Source organism: Ranitomeya imitator, chromosome 1, assembly GCF_032444005.1.
Source record: "Ranitomeya imitator isolate aRanImi1 chromosome 1, aRanImi1.pri, whole genome shotgun sequence".
Classification (NCBI taxonomy): Eukaryota; Metazoa; Chordata; class Amphibia; order Anura; family Dendrobatidae; genus Ranitomeya; species Ranitomeya imitator.
This window is the reverse complement of record NC_091282.1, coordinates 1,249,499,773-1,249,519,352: the sequence shown is the minus strand read 5'-3', so window position 1 is coordinate 1,249,519,352 and position 19,580 is coordinate 1,249,499,773. Positions and strand designations below refer to the sequence as shown.

At 43.3% G+C, this 19,580-nt stretch overlaps 1 protein-coding gene across 1 annotated transcript in view; it reads left to right on the top strand.

The window, feature by feature from the left end:
- Positions 1 to 8,875: 8,875 nt before the first annotated feature.
- The window catches only part of LOC138657482 (vomeronasal type-2 receptor 26-like), a 121,619-nt gene continuing 110,914 nt past the window's right edge, over positions 8,876 to 19,580 (top strand). The window contains exon 1 of the mRNA XM_069745270.1: positions 8,876 to 8,994. Coding sequence (XP_069601371.1) covers positions 8,876 to 8,994 — 119 coding nt within the window. The remainder of the gene's footprint in view (positions 8,995 to 19,580) is intronic.

Below are 19,580 nucleotides of genomic sequence, written 5' to 3'. Positions count from 1 at the left end.
GCTGCTGCCATCCTGCGCCCGTTCTGTCATGTGCTGCTGCCATCCTGCGCCCGTTCTGTCATGTGCTGCTCCCATCCTGCGCCCATTCTGTCATGTGCTGCTGCCATCCTGCGCCCGTTCTGTCATGTGACGCTACCATCCTGCGCCTCCATTCTGTCATTTGCTGCTCCCATCCTGTCATGTGCTGCACCCATCCTGCGCCCCCGTTCTGTCATGTGCTGCTCCCATCCTGCGCCCCCCTTCTGTCATGTGCTGCTCCCATCCTGCTCCCCTGTTCTGTCATGTGCTGCTCCCATCCTGCGCCCGTTCTGTCATGTGCTGCTGCCATCCTGCGCCCGTTCTGTCATGTGCTGCTGCCATCCTGCGCCCGTTCTGTCATGTGCTGCTGCCATCCTGCGCCCGTTCTGTCATGTGCTGCTGCCATCCTGCGCCCGTTCTGTATATATATATACACAATAAAATTTCAGAACATTAAAACCTGCTTCAGCAGGCATTAGCACAGGGGGAAAGGAGAGAGAGGAGTTACTCTGTACGAACCCCATATGTTTCATGATATCTTGCTAAATGGGGAAACTGAATGAATACGCCTAGGGTCAATAGAGAGGGGGCACAGCAGATCGTTGGTTCACCGTACCCTAGAATGCATAGAGTTCTAGCCGAAAATTAAGGCCCTTTGGGGCCAAACAATTCAGAGAAAAAATCCATTTGGATTCCGCTCTTGCCATCGTCTCTATGAGATTGCCCCCTCTGGCATTCTGCTGAATTTTTTGGATCCCCATTTGTTATGTTTCTCAGAGAAACGGCGTGAGAGGGGATGGCCTATATGCCCTTTCCTAATGTTTATCAGGTGCTCTTTGATGCGTACCATGAGCCACCTTTTAGTGCAGCCTACGTACAATTTTTTGCATGGGCATTCAATTAGGTAGATAACCTTTGAAGTGTAGCAGGTAATACTGCTTTTAACACTAAAGGTATTCATGGCCTCAGAGTCAGCAAACGCAACTTGTTTTGATTTGTTGTAGATTGTGTTTTTACGAAAAATAACAAGTACCACATGGGGTAAATAGCGGAGCGGTGTTCCTAGGTATACCGGCCTCTGCCTTTCGACTCTTAAGAGTTGGAGCCACCAAGTTGCCCAAGGACTGGGCTTTCCTGAATACAAATCTTGGGGCAATAGGTAGATATTCACCTATAACCTTGTCTCTCCACAGAATGGCCCAATGTTTCAGAATAATTATTATTATTATTATTATTATTATTATTTATTGTTATAGCGCCATTTGTTCCATGGCGCTTTACATGTGAGGAGGGGTATACATAATGAAAACAAGTACAATAATCTTAAACAATACAAGTCATAACTGGTACAGGAGGAGAGAGGACCCTGCCCGCGAAGGCTCACAATCTACAAGGGATGGGTTAGGATACAGTAGGAGAGGGTAGAGATGGTCATGCAGCGGTTTGGTCGATCGGTGGTAACTGCAGGTTGTAGGCTTGTCTGAAGAGGTGGGTCTTCAGGTTCTTTTTGAAGGTTTCGATGGTAGGCGAGAGTCTGATGTGTTGTGGTAGAGGGTTCCAGAGTAGGGGTGATACGCGAGAGAAATCTTGTATACGATTGTGGGAAGAGGAGATAAGAGAGGAGTAGAGTAGGAGATCTTGTGAGGATCGGAGGTTGCGGGTAGGTAAGTACCGGGAGACGAGGTCACAGATGTATGGAGGAGACAGGTTGTGGATGGTTTTGTACGTCATGGTTAGGGTTTTGTAGTGGAGTCTCTGGGCAATGGGGAGCCAGTGAAGGGATTGACAGAGGGGAGAGGCCGGGGAATAGCGGGGGGACAGGTGGATTAGTCGGGCAGCAGAGTTTAGAATAGATTGGAGGGGTGCGAGAGTGTTAGAGGGGAGGCCACAGAGCAGGAGGTTACAGTAGTCAAGGCGAGAGATGATGAGGGCATGGACTAGGGTTTTTGCAGATTCATGGTTGAGGAATGAACGGATTCGTGAAATATTTTTGAGTTGAAAGCGGCAGGAAGTGGAAAGGGCTTGGATATGTGGTTTGATGGAGAGATCAGCGTCAAGGATTACCCCGAGGCAGCGAGCTTGTGGGACTGGGGAGAGTGGGCAGCCATTTACTGTAATGGATAGGTTCGTTGGGGGGTCGCGTGAGATGGGGGAAAGATGATGAATTCTGTTTTGTCCATGTTAAGTTTCAGAAATCTAGCGGAGAAGAAGGATGAAATAGTGGACAGACATTGAGGGATTCTGGTTAGAAGAGAGGTGATATCTGGTCCAGAGATGTAGATCTGTGTGTCGTCAGCATAAAGGTGATACTGAAAGCCATGAGATTCTATGAGCTGTCCCAGGCCAAAGGTGTAAATGGAGAAGAATAAATAATAAATTGGAACTTCTTGCAGTCGGCATGAAATTGAGTAATAAATGACAATTGCCGAATTTGCATATTTTTACCATCCTTTGGGGGCCGTACAAACTCCTCCCACAAAGTGCATCCTGACTGTGGCACTGGTGTCAGCACATAATCTTTAATTGCATGCCGTTCGGAGTTCAGTAGTGATAGTGAGCACTGTGTGTGTGTGTGCTAACAGAGCAAGATGAAATTAATAAGCTGGTGGCAATCAAAATGTAGCTCCCTGCCCAAGAATGTGGTCCCTGAGAATCTGCACGAGGGCCTGATAAAAGGTCATCGAGGGGGCCTGAGATTCCTCATCCCTTTTTTATTGTATTTGTTAGTCCCTTCAGAGACCTTGAACCTGCTATCGTCTGAACACTTGTACTTTATACACCACTATCATAGTATTACTGCATATTGCACACTGAACAGTTATTTATAAATGCCAGACACAAGCTGGCTTTCAAAGGAGTACTGTCATGAAAACCACAGGAGTCTTCAGCAGACATGGCAATCCAAGAGTGCACTTCCATCATGTTCCAGGCGCTCCTATGGACACATAACATTGGGCACCCCTCTGCTAGTGTGCAGACAGATTGACAGTGGCATTTGAAAATTTTACACCTGCATGCTCCACTCCACTCCACCTGCTGCAGTTAAGATACCGTCACACATAACGATTTCTTTAACGATATCGTTGCTTTTTGTGATGTAGCAACGATATCGTTAACAAAATCATTATGTGTGACAGCGACCAACGATCAGGCCCCTGCTGGGAGATCGTTGGTCCCTGGGAATGATCAGGACCTTTTTTTTGGTCGCTGATCACCCGCTGTCATCGCTGAATCGGCGTGTGTGACGCCAATCCAGCGATGTGTTCACTGGTAACCAGGGTAAATATCGGGTTACTAAGTGCAGGGCCGCGCTTAGTAACCCGATGTTAACCCTGGTTGCCATTGTAAAAGTAAAAAAAAAAAAAACACTACATACTTACATTCCGGTGTCTGTCACGTCCCCCGGCGTCAGCTTCCCGCACTGACTGTGTCAGCGCCGGCCGGCCGGCCGTAAAGCAGAGCACAGCTGTGACGTCATGACATCACCGCTGTGCTCTGCTTTACGGCCGGCAGGTGCTGACAGTCAGTGCGGGAAGGTGACGGCGGGGGACATGACAGACACCGGAATGTGAGTATGTAGTGTTTTCTTTTTTTACATTTACAATGGTAACCAGGGTAAACATCGGGTTACTAAGCGCGGCCCTGCACTTAGTAACCCGATGTTTACCCTGGTTACCCGGGGACTTCCGCATCGTTGGTCGCTGGAGAGCTGTCTGGGTGACAGCTCTCCAGCGACCACACAACGACTTACCAACGATCACGGCCAGGTCATATCGCTGGTTGTGATCGTTGGTAAATCGTTTAGTGTAACGGTACCTTTAGAGTCAGATGGGGCGCCACCTTGCAGCCAGGTCATGTAAACCAGAGGTCCCCAACTCCAGTCCTCAAGGCCCACCAACAGGTCATGTTTTCAGGATTTCCTTTACATTGCACAGGTGATGCAATTATTACCTGGGCAAGACTAAGGAAATCCTGAAAACATGACCTGTTGGTGGGCCTTGAGGACTGGAGTTGGGGACCTCTGATGTAAACCCTCAAATTTTAAGAACCTTTATATCTCTCTCATTGCTCAACTGAACTTTGAGTGACCTATTGGCACTGTGCACTTTAACAATATGCATTCTGCTGAAACCTTGATATCTGTCTAGGCACTAATTCATTGGCAGTAACTTTATTGAGAATCTATGTGCATGAATATTTGCACCTTTACTATATAGATATATTATTGCGCTTCACAGTTGTGAGGAGCAGTTTCTTCTATATATGAAGATATAAGCACCAATTGCTTTACTGTTTACCTTGATTTAAAACCCTTATTTCCTACCATTATTAAAAGCTTTTTTTCAATTGGACCATTGATTCAATATTACTATTAGCTGATTTACCTTTAAGACACTGGATACTCTGCTTTAAAATAGATTTAATGATGTAATTGATCCAATTGGATTTGGACTTAATATCATCAGAGATTCTAAAAACTTTTTTTTCATATGTTGAAGCTTATAAGTACTAAATGTATGTACAACGGTCCTGATCTAATATGTACTAATATTGCTACTTAGCATCAGGAACAATTTAATCAATCTAAATGTAAATGAATACCTATTATCTGAGAATTCATTAACTGCTATTTTTTATACATTGAAGCTTATAAGCACTTACAGTATTTTCTTTTGTGAAAGAATTGGATGATTTTTTCTTTTTCTCCTCTAGACCAAATCATATTAGTAACACAACTTTAATGGCATTTAATTTATTGCTCTTAATATTGGGTATAACTATCCCTGTGTGTGCAAGTCCATTTTTCTTGTGTTTAACCATTGAATTTTTTTTAAATGTTGTTATTTAGTATTCAATAAAATTTACTATCTTTTAAAACCTACTGGATATCTGCTTCCGTATATTTATAGGTTTATATGCAATTGTGGAAGTGCCATCATTATCTAGGCCAATTTTTCTAGGTTCTGTGAAACTCAGTAATAAATTCATGAGCTCAGAAAGATACGTGTCATGATCCAGTCCGGAGTTTGTTTTCTGCTATCATCTCTCTGGACTGGTTGTGCAGGGGATAACGCGCTCTGCCTCATTTTGGAGCTGACTGGGCTTTTTCTTTTTTTTTTTTTTTTGGTGGTTTTCTTTACAGTTTGTTGCTCGGTACTGTGCCTCTTGCTTTCCATCTCTGAAACCTCTGTTACCTCTGAAATCTCTGTTACCTCTGGTACTTCTGCTCCTGACAATTTCTGACTCGTCTGACAACTCTTTCATTACCTGTGACACCTGTGCAGCTGCTCAGTGATGCTACGCTGTGAGGGTGCAACCTCTCTTACCTCACCAACTCCCCCTGGTGGAGGTTGTGCTAAACTGCACTGCAGCCGCATCACATTATCACTGACCACACATTTAAAAGGATCCACTTGGTAACTGTGTGGATCAAGTGTCCAGTTTGACACAGATGGTGCCAGATTTTTCAGTGGAACATCGGACCCTAGCAACGTCTCATATTCACGTAAGAAAAAAGCAGACAGAGACTGTTAAGACCATTCATGGAACCACCCCACATGCTGTTAGTCGACCTGGTGATTCAGTAGATGTTGTTTTGCACTTCCCGAACCCTCAGTTAAGCTTCCTGACACCTTTTCTAGCAAAAAAGATAAATGTTGTGCATTCAGGGAGACTTGTAAACTACTGTTTTCTCTTAGACCCCAATTTTCTGGGAATGAGAATCAGCGGGTTGTGATAATTATCTCCTTACTTAGGGAGGGTCCCCAATCTTGGGCTTTCTCACTGCCCCCTACTGCTCCTGAAAGGATGTTGGTAGATAGGTTCTTTGAGGCCCTAGGACTTATCTATGATGAACCAGACCATTTCAAGTTGGCAGACAACACTATTATGGGTCTGGTTTAGGGAAAGTGCTCAGCTGAGTGGTACATCTCCGAGTTTCATCGATGGTCCACTGAGGTGTCCTGGGATGACTATGCTCTGAGATGTCAGTTCAAGAGTGGACTGTCAAATTACCTGAAGGAAGCTCTGGCTTTCCATCCACCACCAGCTCATTGGAGGAAGCTATGACTCAGGCTATCTGTATGGATCGGAGGCTGCAGGAGAGAGGTGCTACACAGCGAGAGGTTTCGTTACTCCCTGCTGGTTCTGCTGATTTGTCTCCATCTGGACCTATGGAGGTGGGGGCTGTCAACCTTAAAGAGAAGGAGAGGAGACGGCGATGTGTAGGAAAGATGTGTTTTTACTGCAGAGATCCTGGGCATTGTTAAAAAGGGCTGCCCCTTCTGTCCACCGACTACCAAGCGGCTGAGTCTGGGTGATTATTTTGGAAGTCACGCAGACTCACAGTTACCTTTTTCTACATTATCAAAAGTTTTGTTGGAAGTGGAACTTTGTTGTGGGAGTATCTCCGTACCTACGTCTGCCTTCGTGGATTGTGGGTCGTCCATGAACTTTATTGACTCCAAGTGTAAATTAGGGACAGTTAGGCTCGGGACTCCTATTCATTTTGTTGCCATTGACAAAACACTACTGGCTAAGAATGTCTGCAAATGTGTTTCTGAGTTTTTCCTTAAAGTGAGTTCCCTACACCAGGAACATATTTCATGTTTTATTATGGACAATCTGCATGCAGGACTGGTGTTGGGGTTCCCCTGGCTACAATTACATAATCCTGTGATAAAATGGGAATTCTGGGACATTGTTAAATGGGGTCCTAATTGTAGTAAAAATTGACTCACTACTATACTTGTGTCACCCGTCAGTCTGGAAGGTATTCTGGAGTACCTGAAGGACTTTGAGCATGTGTTCTCTGAGAAAGAGGCCCTTTTGATTGTGCTGTTGATCTTGTTCCTGGTGCCAAATAGCCCAAAGCCCCTTTGTACAACCTTTCTAGCCCTGAGTGGGCTGCTATCAAGGAGTATATCTCTGATAGCCTCGATAAAGGGCACATTCGGTCATCTGTCTGTCCCGTGGTGGCAGGGTTCTTTTTTGTGAAGAAAAAGGATGGTGGTTTACGCCCATGCCTCGATTTCCGAGAACTGAATAAAATTACTATAAGAAACACTTATCCCCTCCCACTCATACCTGGTTTGAACAATCAATTGTCAGGGGTCAGGTGGTTCTCTAAGTTGGACCTCAAGGGAGCATAAAGGCTCATCCGTATGTGTGGGGAGAATGAGTTGAAAACTGCATTTCTCACCTCTGAGGGTTTGTTTGAAAATTTGGTTATGCCCTTTGGCCTGACTAAGACGCCAGCAGTGTTCCAGAATTTCATGAATCATGTTTTCTCAGATTTTATTGGGCGTTTCAGGGTTATTTACTTGGATGACATCCTCATATATTCTGACAAACAGAGTCACATGGGCCTCCTCCAGGCAGTTCTTCAAAGGCTCAGTGAGAACTCACTATTAGCTAAACCAGAGAAGAGTTCATTTTTGCTCAAGAATTGTCCTTTCTTGGAGTCTTTTTGTCTGCTGAGGGGTTTCACATGGGCCCTAGGAAGGTACAGGCTATTGTGGATTGTGTGCAACCCAGAGATTTCAAGGGTCTTCAGTGTTTTCTGGGTTTTGCTAATTATTATAGAAAATTCATTAAGGGGTTTTCTCAGGTGGTCAAACCCCTCACGGATTTAACTTGAAAGGGAACTGATATCAAGAACTGGTTAGCTCCTGCTGTGGCGGTGTTTTTTTCCTTGACGAACTGTTTAATGACTGCCCCTGTATTGGTTCGACCTGATTTGTCTAAACCATTTATTGTAGAGGTGGCCGCCTCGGAGGTGGGAGTTGCTGTGTTGTCTCAGGGGCCCACCGTGTTTACTAACTAAGAAACTGTGCCTGCTGTTCAAAAAAATTGTCCTCTGCTGAGAGGAATTATGATGTGGGTAACTGGGAGCCATTGGCCATTAAATTGGTGTTTGAAAATTGGAGGAATTTTTTGGAGAGGGCTGTCCATCGTATCACTGTCATTACGGATCACAAGAACCTGTCTTACATCGAGTCCGCCAAACGTTTAACTCCGAGACAGGCAAGGTGGTCCCTTTTTTATCGATTTCAATTTTCAATTACTTTCAGACCAGGGTCCAAGAATGTTAAGGCTGATGCTTTATCTCGTTACCTAGATCCAATATATCCTCCTGATCCTCCTTCCTCCATTCTTCAGCAGGGAGTGGTGGTGGCTGCCTTGTCCTCGTCATTGGAAGGAGAGATTTGTGAGGCCCAATCTCTTGCTCCTTTGTCCAAACCTGATAATAAGCTCTTTGTGCTGGTTCAGCTTCGGGAGTTCCATGACTCGGCTCTTGGTGGGTATCCTGGAATCTCTGCCACGCGTAAAGCCATCACTAGGCTGTTTTGGTGAACCTCATTGGCTTCTGACGTCACTGGGTTGGTGTCCTCCTGTGAAACTTGCGCCCGCTCAGAAAACCCCTGTAGCCGGCCGGTCAGGGAATTGGTTTCACTGTCAATTCCAGATAGATCATGGATTAATCTGTCTATTGATTTTATCACCAATCTTCCCCCCTCTAATAGAAAAAACATTTTCTGGGTAGTTGATGATAGGTTCAGTAAAAAGGCATATTTTGTACCATTGGTGGGCCTCCATAATGCTGAGACTCTATCAAAACTATTCATTGAGCATGTGGTCCGATTGCTTGGTGTGCCTTTCAGTGTGATAGAGGGGTGCAATTTTTGTCAAAATTCTGAAGATTGAAACATACCTAAAACAAACACACCTCCCCACATCCATGATATGGAGATACAAGAGGTATACAATATCAATAATCAAAACAGTCTGTAATCAAAAAGCCACCAAACCATGCGGTACATAATTATAGCGAGCATAACAGAGTCTCAGTAAAAGTATGGACCTACAGGTGCCCTATGTAACTGGATGCCAAAACTGGAGTCGCAAACTAAGCTATAAAGGTCTCATGGGCAGTGACAACCACAAGCTAGCTAACATGATACAGCTCAACAAAAAGTAAGTGGCAACCTGGAGAAATAACAGGTAAACTGTCCCTATGCAAAGGGTCAAATGAATAATACATAGCACATACAGAAACCTGAAAATGCTACAGTAATAGCCACAAGTGAGACAGGAGAACCCTGGAAATGATGTAAAGATATGCCCAATCAGGCTGGAGCTGTAAAAATGCAAGGAGATACGCCAGTAATGACAGGCACGTGGATTCCGAAGCATTAAGGGGCCATGGAGCTAGTGGGGGAAAGGAGGCAGTACGCAGTCCAGGGTATGATTTCTGCTATCCTCTCTCTGGACTGGTCATGCAGGGGTTAGCACCTTCTGCCTCGTTTTGGAGCTGGCTGGGCTTTTTCAGTCCTCTGTAGTCTGCTGGGCAGCCTCATTGATAGTTCATGCTTCCAGGCTAGAACAGCTGACCCATATACCCTGGTGATCCTTCTTCCTCTGACTTCCCTTATTTGCGTGAGACATGTTCCCTATCCCTAACTTAGTGTTCATCTGGTGGTTTTCTTTACAGTGTATTACTTGGCCTTATCTCGGTATCCTGCTTCTTGCTTTCCATCTCTGATACCTCGTTCCCCGACTGGCTTTGACTTCTGACTTGTACCCCAACTTTGTCTTGCATCTCTCATTTTGGAAATGATGCTCCAGTTTGGCTCTGACTTCTAGCTTGGCTCTGACTTCGCTTATTGCTGTTACCTCTGATACTTCTGCTACTGACAGTTTCTGACTCTGCTAGTCTGACCACTCTTTCGCCACACGTGATACCTGTGCGGCTGTTCAGTGTTGCTGCGCTGTGAGTGTACAACCTCTATTCCCTCACCAGCACTCATTGGTGGAGGTTGCACTAAACTGCACTACAGCTGCATCACAATACGTGGTCCCGCTGTCTTCATCATCAGGCGTAATCTGGGGAGCACAGATAGCTAGGGCTCTGCTAAACCAGTAAAAAAAACACAAAAATACTTTATTTAAACAAACAGTCCTCTACAATTTCCCCGGTTAATCACTTCATTAAAAAAAAAAAATCACACACCTGTCTGCCATAGTCCATCAAATAGATAGAACCGCAGATCTCAGCAAAGTACCAAATCTTTGTGACCTATATCATAACTCATTTGCTGTTATTTTTCTTCATATTTAATTTAATTCATTTGATTTATCATTCTAATATTTTCCTCACACCTGAGTCTGTTCTTATTTTATTTATTCTTTTTTTTTCCTTCATTTTTGCTAAATATAAAATTATACATGTAGTCTATATTATGACTTGGAAAAAGATATAAAGCCCTCATTCTGTCATTGTCAGTGCAGTCATGATTTTTTTCACTAAGAATTGACATCTGTCATGCCATTGGGATACGAGAGAAGATTATTTACTAATCCTCTGATGTCAAGTTACATTGTACTTCCACTGAGGCTCTGCTGGATATTGCTCTTCTGCATGATGCTTTGCTCTGCTCTGTCACCGAGCTCGGCTCCTGGATGTCATCTAACAATGGAGAACTATACGTATGAATATAAATATTCTCAGGATGGAGACGTTACCATAGGAGCAATTTTCACTGTACATTCATTGACAATACAATGGCAGTTTATGAAAGAAACATTTTTTAAAATGGTCTGCGTATAGTAAGTAAACGAGAGAAAAAAATAAAACCTACCTAATAGAACATGTTTACAGTACCTCTTTATGGGCATTGTGTGCTATTTTTTCTGTTTGCTGTGCAAAACATTATAAAAAAAAGTGGTTCTGGTTGTTGAAGATCTTGTACCCTAAGGCTACGTTCACATTTGCGTTGTTGTGTGTTGCATCGGCGACGCAACGCACAACGCATGCAAAACGCATACAAAAACACATTGTTTTGTGATGCATGCGTCCTTTTTTGGCCGATTTTGGACGCAAAAAAAATGCAACTTGCTGCGTCGCTTGCGCCAAAAAAGTCGCATGCGTCACAAGACAACGCAAGCCCATGTGCCCCCATGTTAAATATAGGGGTGCATGACGCATGCGTCGCCGCGGTTGCGCTCGACGCACCGCAAATGTGAACGTAGCCTAATCCATACAAAAGTTAAAAAAAAATGTATAGCTAGTTGATGTGGGTGCAATCTTAAGATGCAGCCATGATTAAAAGAACACAGGTAACTCAGTACTGTGATATCACAGCGCAGAAAAGTAAAATCTGACCGCCAACTTAAGATCAATAGCTTTTGCAATGTTCGCAAGTGTAATCCACTTCATTTAGATACATTTCTGAAAAAATATATCAAAATGGTCCTTTATTTGTATAGTCAAATTAGGCTAGATCTGTATGCACAACTTTATCTTTTACGTTTTTTTCTATTGCTTTGCTTAACTGTGTCATAAAACATCAAAGAGTAGCGTGAAATATCAATCTAGCTAAAAAAAGGACGCATTACGTGATTTCTGAGCAGTCATTTAATATTTAATCTGACAAACGAAAAAAGTTGCTAAGTTCTATCAGATTTTATATGGAAATGCAAAATGTTCTCCCTTTCTAACAACTTTTTCCTGTTTCTTGCTTGTGTCAAAAAAAAAATACTGAGACCAGATTTTTGCGCTAAGTCAATAGGCAAATAGAATTTATGTTTTAATTTTTCAAATATTTTGAATAAATGTATATTTTATTAGCAAGCATAGCATATGGTACAGTACATTTAGCTTATTTTACTAGATATGGTGCTTTTACTCTTGGAGACTTTTTCATTTATTTTATTTATTGATAGGAACAAACTCGTTTGATAATGTACCAAAAAGATAGGGAAAAAAAGATGTGAACTTTACTTCCAAGTATTATCCACTGCAACTTAATTAAAATGTCCAAAACTGATAATGGGATTCGAAATTAACATTTTCGCTGAACTGATTAGATCATTCGAACGCTTGAAAACTGCTTTGATTTCCAACTTTATTAGTCATAGAACTTCATGACAACCACCTAGGTTGCAACACTGCTGTAACCTAGAGAGTGACCCAGATGCCCAACGGTGCACTATCTGCAGATACACTTTGAATTTAATTTGAGCCAAGATCTCGAATTAAAATGATGTGAATGAAGTTATAAATACAGATTAGCCAATTGGATTAGATTTAATACGCAAAATTGGTGTATTTTACCCAAAAATGTTATTCACAGCAAAATTATTTTTCGCAAATTAATTCTCCGTTATTATACTCTGAGGTCTGAGAGCACAATAAAAATAAAAGTAACTATTATTTGTCTCAGCACTTACGTTTCCAGCTAATAACGCTGCTCTCAGTCCCTGTACTGTCCTTAACGACTTTTCTTATTGCTGCTGTGTGCTGAAGCCCTGGGCATCTTCATGCTAGGCTTTCAATATGTCGCAAACTAATGATGCGCGTGCATAAAGACTTTTAAGGCTTGGTCATGGCTATAGGTCCTGGCATAATGGAGAGACGTAGTTATAGTAGTAATTAAATCACTTAATTTAACATACTTAGAATGCAATAAAAAAACAAAGGTACCAAAATGCAATAAGACATATTTATGAAGCTCAATGCACCAAGTCTAGTGTAACTTGTGCCAAAAATCTGACCGTAGGTTTGTGTCACTGATCTGTGTTGTTGGATAAACTTTATTTTGTTCCTCTTCTGGGCTATTTACTTTTTTTCTGCCTGTACAGGCTGCTAGAGATTAGTGAATTGATTCAAGGTGAATCGAATTTAACTAAAGAGTTTTGCTATTCGCTTGGGTCAATCCAGAAAAATGTTGGCTGTCTGGTAAAGTGTCTTTTCTCCATTAAATTGTCTGCTATGAAATAAAATACATTGGCCCTGATTCATTAAAGTGTTTAACACCAGAAATTTGGTGTAAAATATTTTTAAACATTGAAAAATCTTTGCACAATGCATACCTCCTCTAACTCCTTACATCAGGGATGCCATCATTCTCACCACCCCAGCCGCCCAGCCACGTCCTTTGCTTTGGCTCACATGTCCCAGGGCTTTTGCATGCCATGGAGATCTCCTGGTAGTGTATTCAGGGCGCACATGCACCCCCTGATCCTTAAACAGACAGTGGGTGCACTCCTGCTGTTTCAACAGCCAATAGCTGGGAGGCATTGAGTACTTAAGGCACCTTCACCTGTTGGAAGGTTCCTGAGCAACTTTAGTACATTATCAGTTTGTCCCTACCTGCTTCCCTGTGCTTAGGTCCCTAAATCTGTCCTTCCTGATCCTGACCATGAACCATTCTGTTCCTGTACTTGAGCTGCCAGTAAGTAGTTCTGAACCCGAAACTACCTTTTCCATTCCTGCATTGTATCCAGAAGCCACACTGTCTGAACCTAAACCCTTACTAACAGCCATCCTGTATAGTATCCAGAAGCCACAAAGTCCAGTGGCAATACTGTCCTATATCCAGAAGTTCCACTCTCTGAACCAGTAACCAGTGTCTAATAATCCAGAAAACTCACTATCTGCAATTGCGCCATGTACCCCAAATCCAAACCAGAGTCCCTGACCCTTGGAATCTGCTACAGTTCTAGACACTGCCCAGCATTGGTATCTGGCAGCTACCTGCAGCTCAATATTGACCTAACCATCAGACCCTCCATTGAAAACCAAGTAGCCGCACGTTAAACCTGGGCCATGGTGCAGTAGGTTCATGATCCCAACGTGACAATATTGCAACTTTTGTTGTTTTTATGCCAGCTCTGCCAACAAGGACTGAGTTTGTGCTGGCCAGTGGTGGAATGGGATGCAGTGATGCTCACTCATCTAATTCATGACAATCTGTGATGTGCCTTATGCCAAAAAATGTATTACAGTAAGATTCTGTTCAGGTTCAGGAGCAACGCTCCTATCTACATCTGGAATTTTTACAATCAATTATTTCAGGTAATATTCCTTATTTGTTAACATGAATGATCAGTCGAGAGGACTTAGTGAAACTTAGTGAAACTGTTGCATGTGCTTAAATCCGAGTAGCTAGCTTATTGACAGCAAACTTAATAGACAATTCTATTCAGCTATTTGATTATACTGGTAATCCTCAATTTTGATATGAGGATATATATATATATATATATATATATATAGTGGGTATGGAAAGTTTTCAGACACTTTTAAATTTTTCACTCTTTGTTTCACTGCAGCCATTTGGTAAATTCGAAAAAGTTCATTTTTTCCTCATTAATGTACACTCTGCACCCCATCTTGACTGAAAAAAATCAAAAAGATAGAAATGTTTGCATGTTTATTTGAAATTGAAAACTTAATTATCACATGGTCATGAGTAGAAGGACCCTCTGAGCCAGTTCAGCCATGAGTCTTCTTGGGAATGATGCAACAAGTTTTTCACCCCTGGATTTGGGGATCCTCAGCCGTTCTTCCTCGCAGATCCTCTCTAGTTCCATCAGGTTGGATGGTGAAAATTGGTGGACGGCCATTTTCAGGTCTCTCCAGAGATGGTCAGTTGGGTTTAGGTCAGGGCTCCAGAAAGGTAAACACGACTATCAAAATCACAAAGTGTATAGGTTGTAAAAAAAAACAAGTTTTTTTGCACACTTCTTTGTTGAAATAGTTCAATATTAGATCTGATGCATGTGCTTTCTCTGGGGAGACCATAACCCCTTCCTGACATGTGCCGTACTAGTACTGCTCTGCGGGAACTGTGTTCCCTCAAACCGCAGTACTAGTACGGCGCTGCTATTTCCGGTCATCGCGCTCTGTGACTTAGTACCAATCACAGCCGTCACAGTAGGTGGGGTGATCACCCCGTCATCTCACTTGATTAACCCCTATGGTGCTGATTGGCTGAACAATAGCTTCTAGCCAATCAGCGCCAAAGGGGTAAAATTAAAGTAACGATCACCGCCCTGCACGCCATCTTTACCTCAGATTTGGTGTGCAGAGCGGTGGTCTAAGTCCCTCTGTGTCACCTGAGAGGAGTCCTTTGGTGGCCAGTGCGATCATCCCTGTGATCTCCTGCCCTCCTGTGCTGTGTGCTGAACTCCTGCGATCTTCTCTCTGCTGCCAGCTGCCTGCTGTGCGACTCCTGTGATCAAAGCAGCAGCAGCAGCAGCACCTCCCCCACCCCTTCCCATTCCCCATCCCTGTTCCAGTGCCCCCCTCCGTCTCCTCCCTGCAATTTATTTTTTGCGCACTTTTTTGTGCTTTTTTTTCCTGTGCGCTGCTTCCCACGCAGAGCATTCGTGCTCTTCCTGTGTCCGCAGCGCTTTGATAAGTATCGCTGCTCATCAGAGACTGCACCACCGGAATTTTTCTTTTTTTAGCTAGTTAGTGTAGCAAACTTCACAATCTAAGCGATGTCCAAGTTTTTTTTTTTTTTAGAAAAAAATAATAGTAGTTAGTACAGCATAGTTTTAGACATAGCAAGGTAGCGTAGCCGGCGTCACATAGTTAGTGACGACCGATCTTGTTTTAGAAAAAAAAAGTACAGAGTAGATTTATAGGTAGGGAAGTAGCTTTTTTTTTCTTGCATAAAAAGTGCATTAGGGGAGCGTACGTCACATTGTTGGTGACGTCCGTTTTTCTTTTGTAAAAAAGAATTTGCGTCTGATAAATTTATAGGGAGGGCATTAGTGTAGTGAACGTCTGTTTTTTTATGCAAACTTTTTTTAAATCTGATTTTTCTTTCAATTTTTTTCTTCTACATTTTACCTCTCTACTTCTTTTTTCTCTCTGTTTTGTTATAATGAAGAGTACCCTATACACAAGCCCCACACATTACACGTGTAAAAGCACCACTTACATACACATCCCCGGGGTTTGGGAAAAAAATAAAAATGGCCCATTCGTCAACAAGGCGCTATTCAGCAGAGGAGGCTTACGCCATCCTTGCATCCGACACGGATTCAGCCAGTGAGGAAGATCCCACATTCCTCTAGTCCTCCTCATCTGGTGAGGAAGGACCCCCAACAAGGCGCCCTAGGACCCAGGCAACTCATGTAGCCATCGATCCTGTATGGATTGCACCCCCACGAAAATTATCAGCCCGTCATTCCGGATTTGAGCAGCTCAGGAATCCAGTTTGACACCACTGGCCTCACTGATATTGACTTCTTCAAATTCTTTTTCAGTGAGGAAACAATAAATCTTATGGTGGCCCAGACGAACCTGTATGCCCAACAATTTTTCACCCAAAGTCTCACGTCATCATACGCCAGATGGACCCACCGTAAATGCAGTAGAGATGATGACATTTTGGGGAATTGTGCTGCATGTGGCCATAATTAAAAAAAAACAGAGATTCGTCAGTACTGGAGTACTGATATTCTCTACAGTACACCGATATTCCACAAGGCCATGAAAGGGACACGATTTGAAGGGATCCAAAGATTTTTGCATTACAGTGATAATGAGCAGTGTCCTCCCCAAGAGGATCCTAACTTTGATCGTCTATATAAAATTCGTCCAGTGGTTGAACACTTCAGCAGAAAATTTGCTGAGGCGTACACACCCCAGAGGGACATCGCTATTGATGAATTTCTCGTTCACTTCAAAGGGAGGCTAAAATTCCGACAGTATCTGCCCAGTAAGAGGTCCAGGTACGGAATAAAGCTGTACAAACTGTGCGAGAGTACCTCAGGGTACACCCACAGTATTACGGTCTACGAGGGGAAGGACACCCAAATTAACCCCCTTAATGCCCCCCCATCCTGGGGGTGAGTGGAAAAATTGTGTGGGAATTGCTGCACCCACTGCTGGATAAAGGTTATCACCTCTACATTGACAACTTTTACACCAGCATCCCACTCTTCAAGGCCCTCTCTGCCAGAGGTAAAGCTGCATGTGGCACCGTGCAAAAAAATCAGCGAGGACTCCCTAAGCCACTAATTGGGCAAATGCTGAGAAAAGGGGAAAGCAGAGCCCAATGCAGTGACAGCATGCTGGTGGTCAATTATAAGGACAAAAGGGATGTCCTTCTCCTGACCACCATACACCGTGACAACAGTACCCTTGTCACTGTTCGTGGGACCATAACACAAGTCTGAAAGCCAGATTGCATCTTGGATTACAATCGGTACATGGGGGATGTGGATCTTTCAGATCAGGTCCTCTAACCATACAGTGCCATGCGAAAAGCCAAAGAATGATACAAAAAATTGGCCGTGCACATTGTTCAGATGGCACTGTACAATGCTTCTGTGCTGTTCAGATCTGCAGGCAATATGGGGACCTTCCTTCAGTTTCAGGAGGAAGTCATCAAGGCCCTAATGTTTGGCACTCGGGGAGGTGAGGGCCCCAGTACTTCTGAATCTGATAGTGCCCATATTGTCCCTGGTCAACATTTCCCAGGACAGGTTCCCCAAGCAGCAAGGACAGGCCTATCATAAAAACGGTGCAGAGTATGCTCCAAGAGGGAAATCTGAAAGGACACAACGTACCATTGTGAAACCTGCCCTGAAAAACCTGGCCTTTGCATTAAGGATTGTTTCAAAGCGTACCACACATCTACAAATTAATAAAATTAGTTTATACCCTTTTGACACAACACATCTATAATCTGATGTACCGAGCACATCTTACACATACCGCCACATTATAAATTCATACACTAAAACCAAAAGCATTATAGTTATTATGATAAAACAATGCCTCTAGATAAATTCCTTCAGAAGTGTAGTTTCCAAAATGGGGTCAATTGTGGAGGATTTCCACTGTTAAGGCACATCAGGGGCTCTGCAAATGCAACATGATGTCCGCAGACCATTCCATTAAAGTCTGCAATCAAAAACATCACTCCTTCCATTCTGAGCCCTGCCGTGTGCACAAACAGTGGTTTTCCCCCATATATGGGGTATTGCCGCACTCAGGAGAAAATGTGCAACAACGTTAGTGGTCTATTTTCTCCTGTTACCTTTGTGAAAATAAGAAAATTGGGGCTAAAAGATCATTTTTGTGTAAAAACTGTGACTTTTTTTGTTTTCACGTTATAATTTTCTGTGAGGCACTTGGAGATTTAAGGTGCTCACCACATATCTAAACAAATTCCTTGGGAGGTCTAGTTTCCAAAATGGGGTCACTTTTGGGAGATTTCCACTGTTAAGGCACATCAGGAGCTCTGCAAGTGCAACATGATGTCCCCAGACCATTCCATCAAAGGCTGCAATCCAAAACATCACTCCTTCCATTCTGAGCCCTGCTGTGTGCATAAACAGTGGTTTTCCCCCACATATGGGGTATCGGCGTACTCAGGAGAAAATGTGCAATAACTTTAGTGGTCTATTTTCTCCTGTTACCTTTGTGAAAATAAAAAAATTGGGGCTAAAAAAACATTTTTGTGGAAAAAAATTTGATTTTTTTTGTCACGGCTCAACGCTATAAACTTTTATGACACACCTGGGGGTTCAAAGTCCTCACCACACAGCTAAATAAGTTTGTTAAAGGGTTTAATTTACAAAACTGGGTCAGGCTATCTTCACACTATGTGGTTTTTACCGCGGAACCGCCGCGATTTTGCCACTGCGGGTCCGCAGCAGTTTTCCATGCAGGGTACAGTACAATGTTACCCTATGGAAAACAAAAACCGCTGTGCCCACATTGCGGAAAATCACGGAAAAAAACGCGCGGAATTGCTGCAGAAAAAAAGAAGGAGCATGTCACTTCTTTGTGCAGAATCGCAGCGATTCTGCACCCATAGAAATGCATTGATCCGCTTACTTCCCGCTGTTCACACCATGCGGGAAGTAAGCGGATAATATGCGGGTTATTCCTCCAGGCCCTGGGAACCATATTTGAGTAAAAAAAAAAAGAAATAAAATAAAAAATAATGCTATACTTACCTCTGAAGTCTCAGCGCTGCACGCGGCCGTCCGGTCTCAGGTTTGCTATGCGACCAGGACCTGCGGTGACGTCGCGGTCACATGACCGTGACGTCACGAAGGTCCTGGTCGCACAGCATCTTTGGAACCGGACCACCGCCTGCAGCGCCGAGGAGATCGAGACATCAGAGGGTGAGTATATAATTATTTTATTATTTTTAACATTACTATTGATGCTGCATATTGCTGCATATGCAGCATCAATAGTAGGGGTAAAATCCCGCAGCGGAACCCGCAGCGGAACCCGCAGGACAAACCGCGATAAATCTGCAGGGATAACCGCAGCGGGTTTGCCCTCCAGATTTATCAAATCCGCTGCAGGAGAACCCGCAGGACAGGACGCAACGTGTGAATGTGGCCTCACTTGTGGGGGTTTTCCAATATTTAGGCACATCAGGGGCTCTTCAAATGCAACATGGTATCCACTCTCAATTCCAGCCAATTTTGCGTTCGAAAAGTCAAAAGGTGCTCAACAATTTTAGTCAACCATTTTCTCTTTTTACACTTGCAAAAATAAAACAATCATTGCTAAAAGATCATTTTCATGGAAAAAATGTGATTTTTTTTTACGGCTCTACGTTATAAACTTCTGTGAAGCACCTTGGGGTTCAAAGTGCTCACCACACAGCTAAATAAGTTCATTAAAGGGTCTAGTTTACAAAATGGGGTCAATTGTGGGGGGTTTTCAATGTTTAGTCACATCAGGGGCTCTTCAAACGTGACATGGCGTCCACTCTCAATTCTAGCCAATTTTG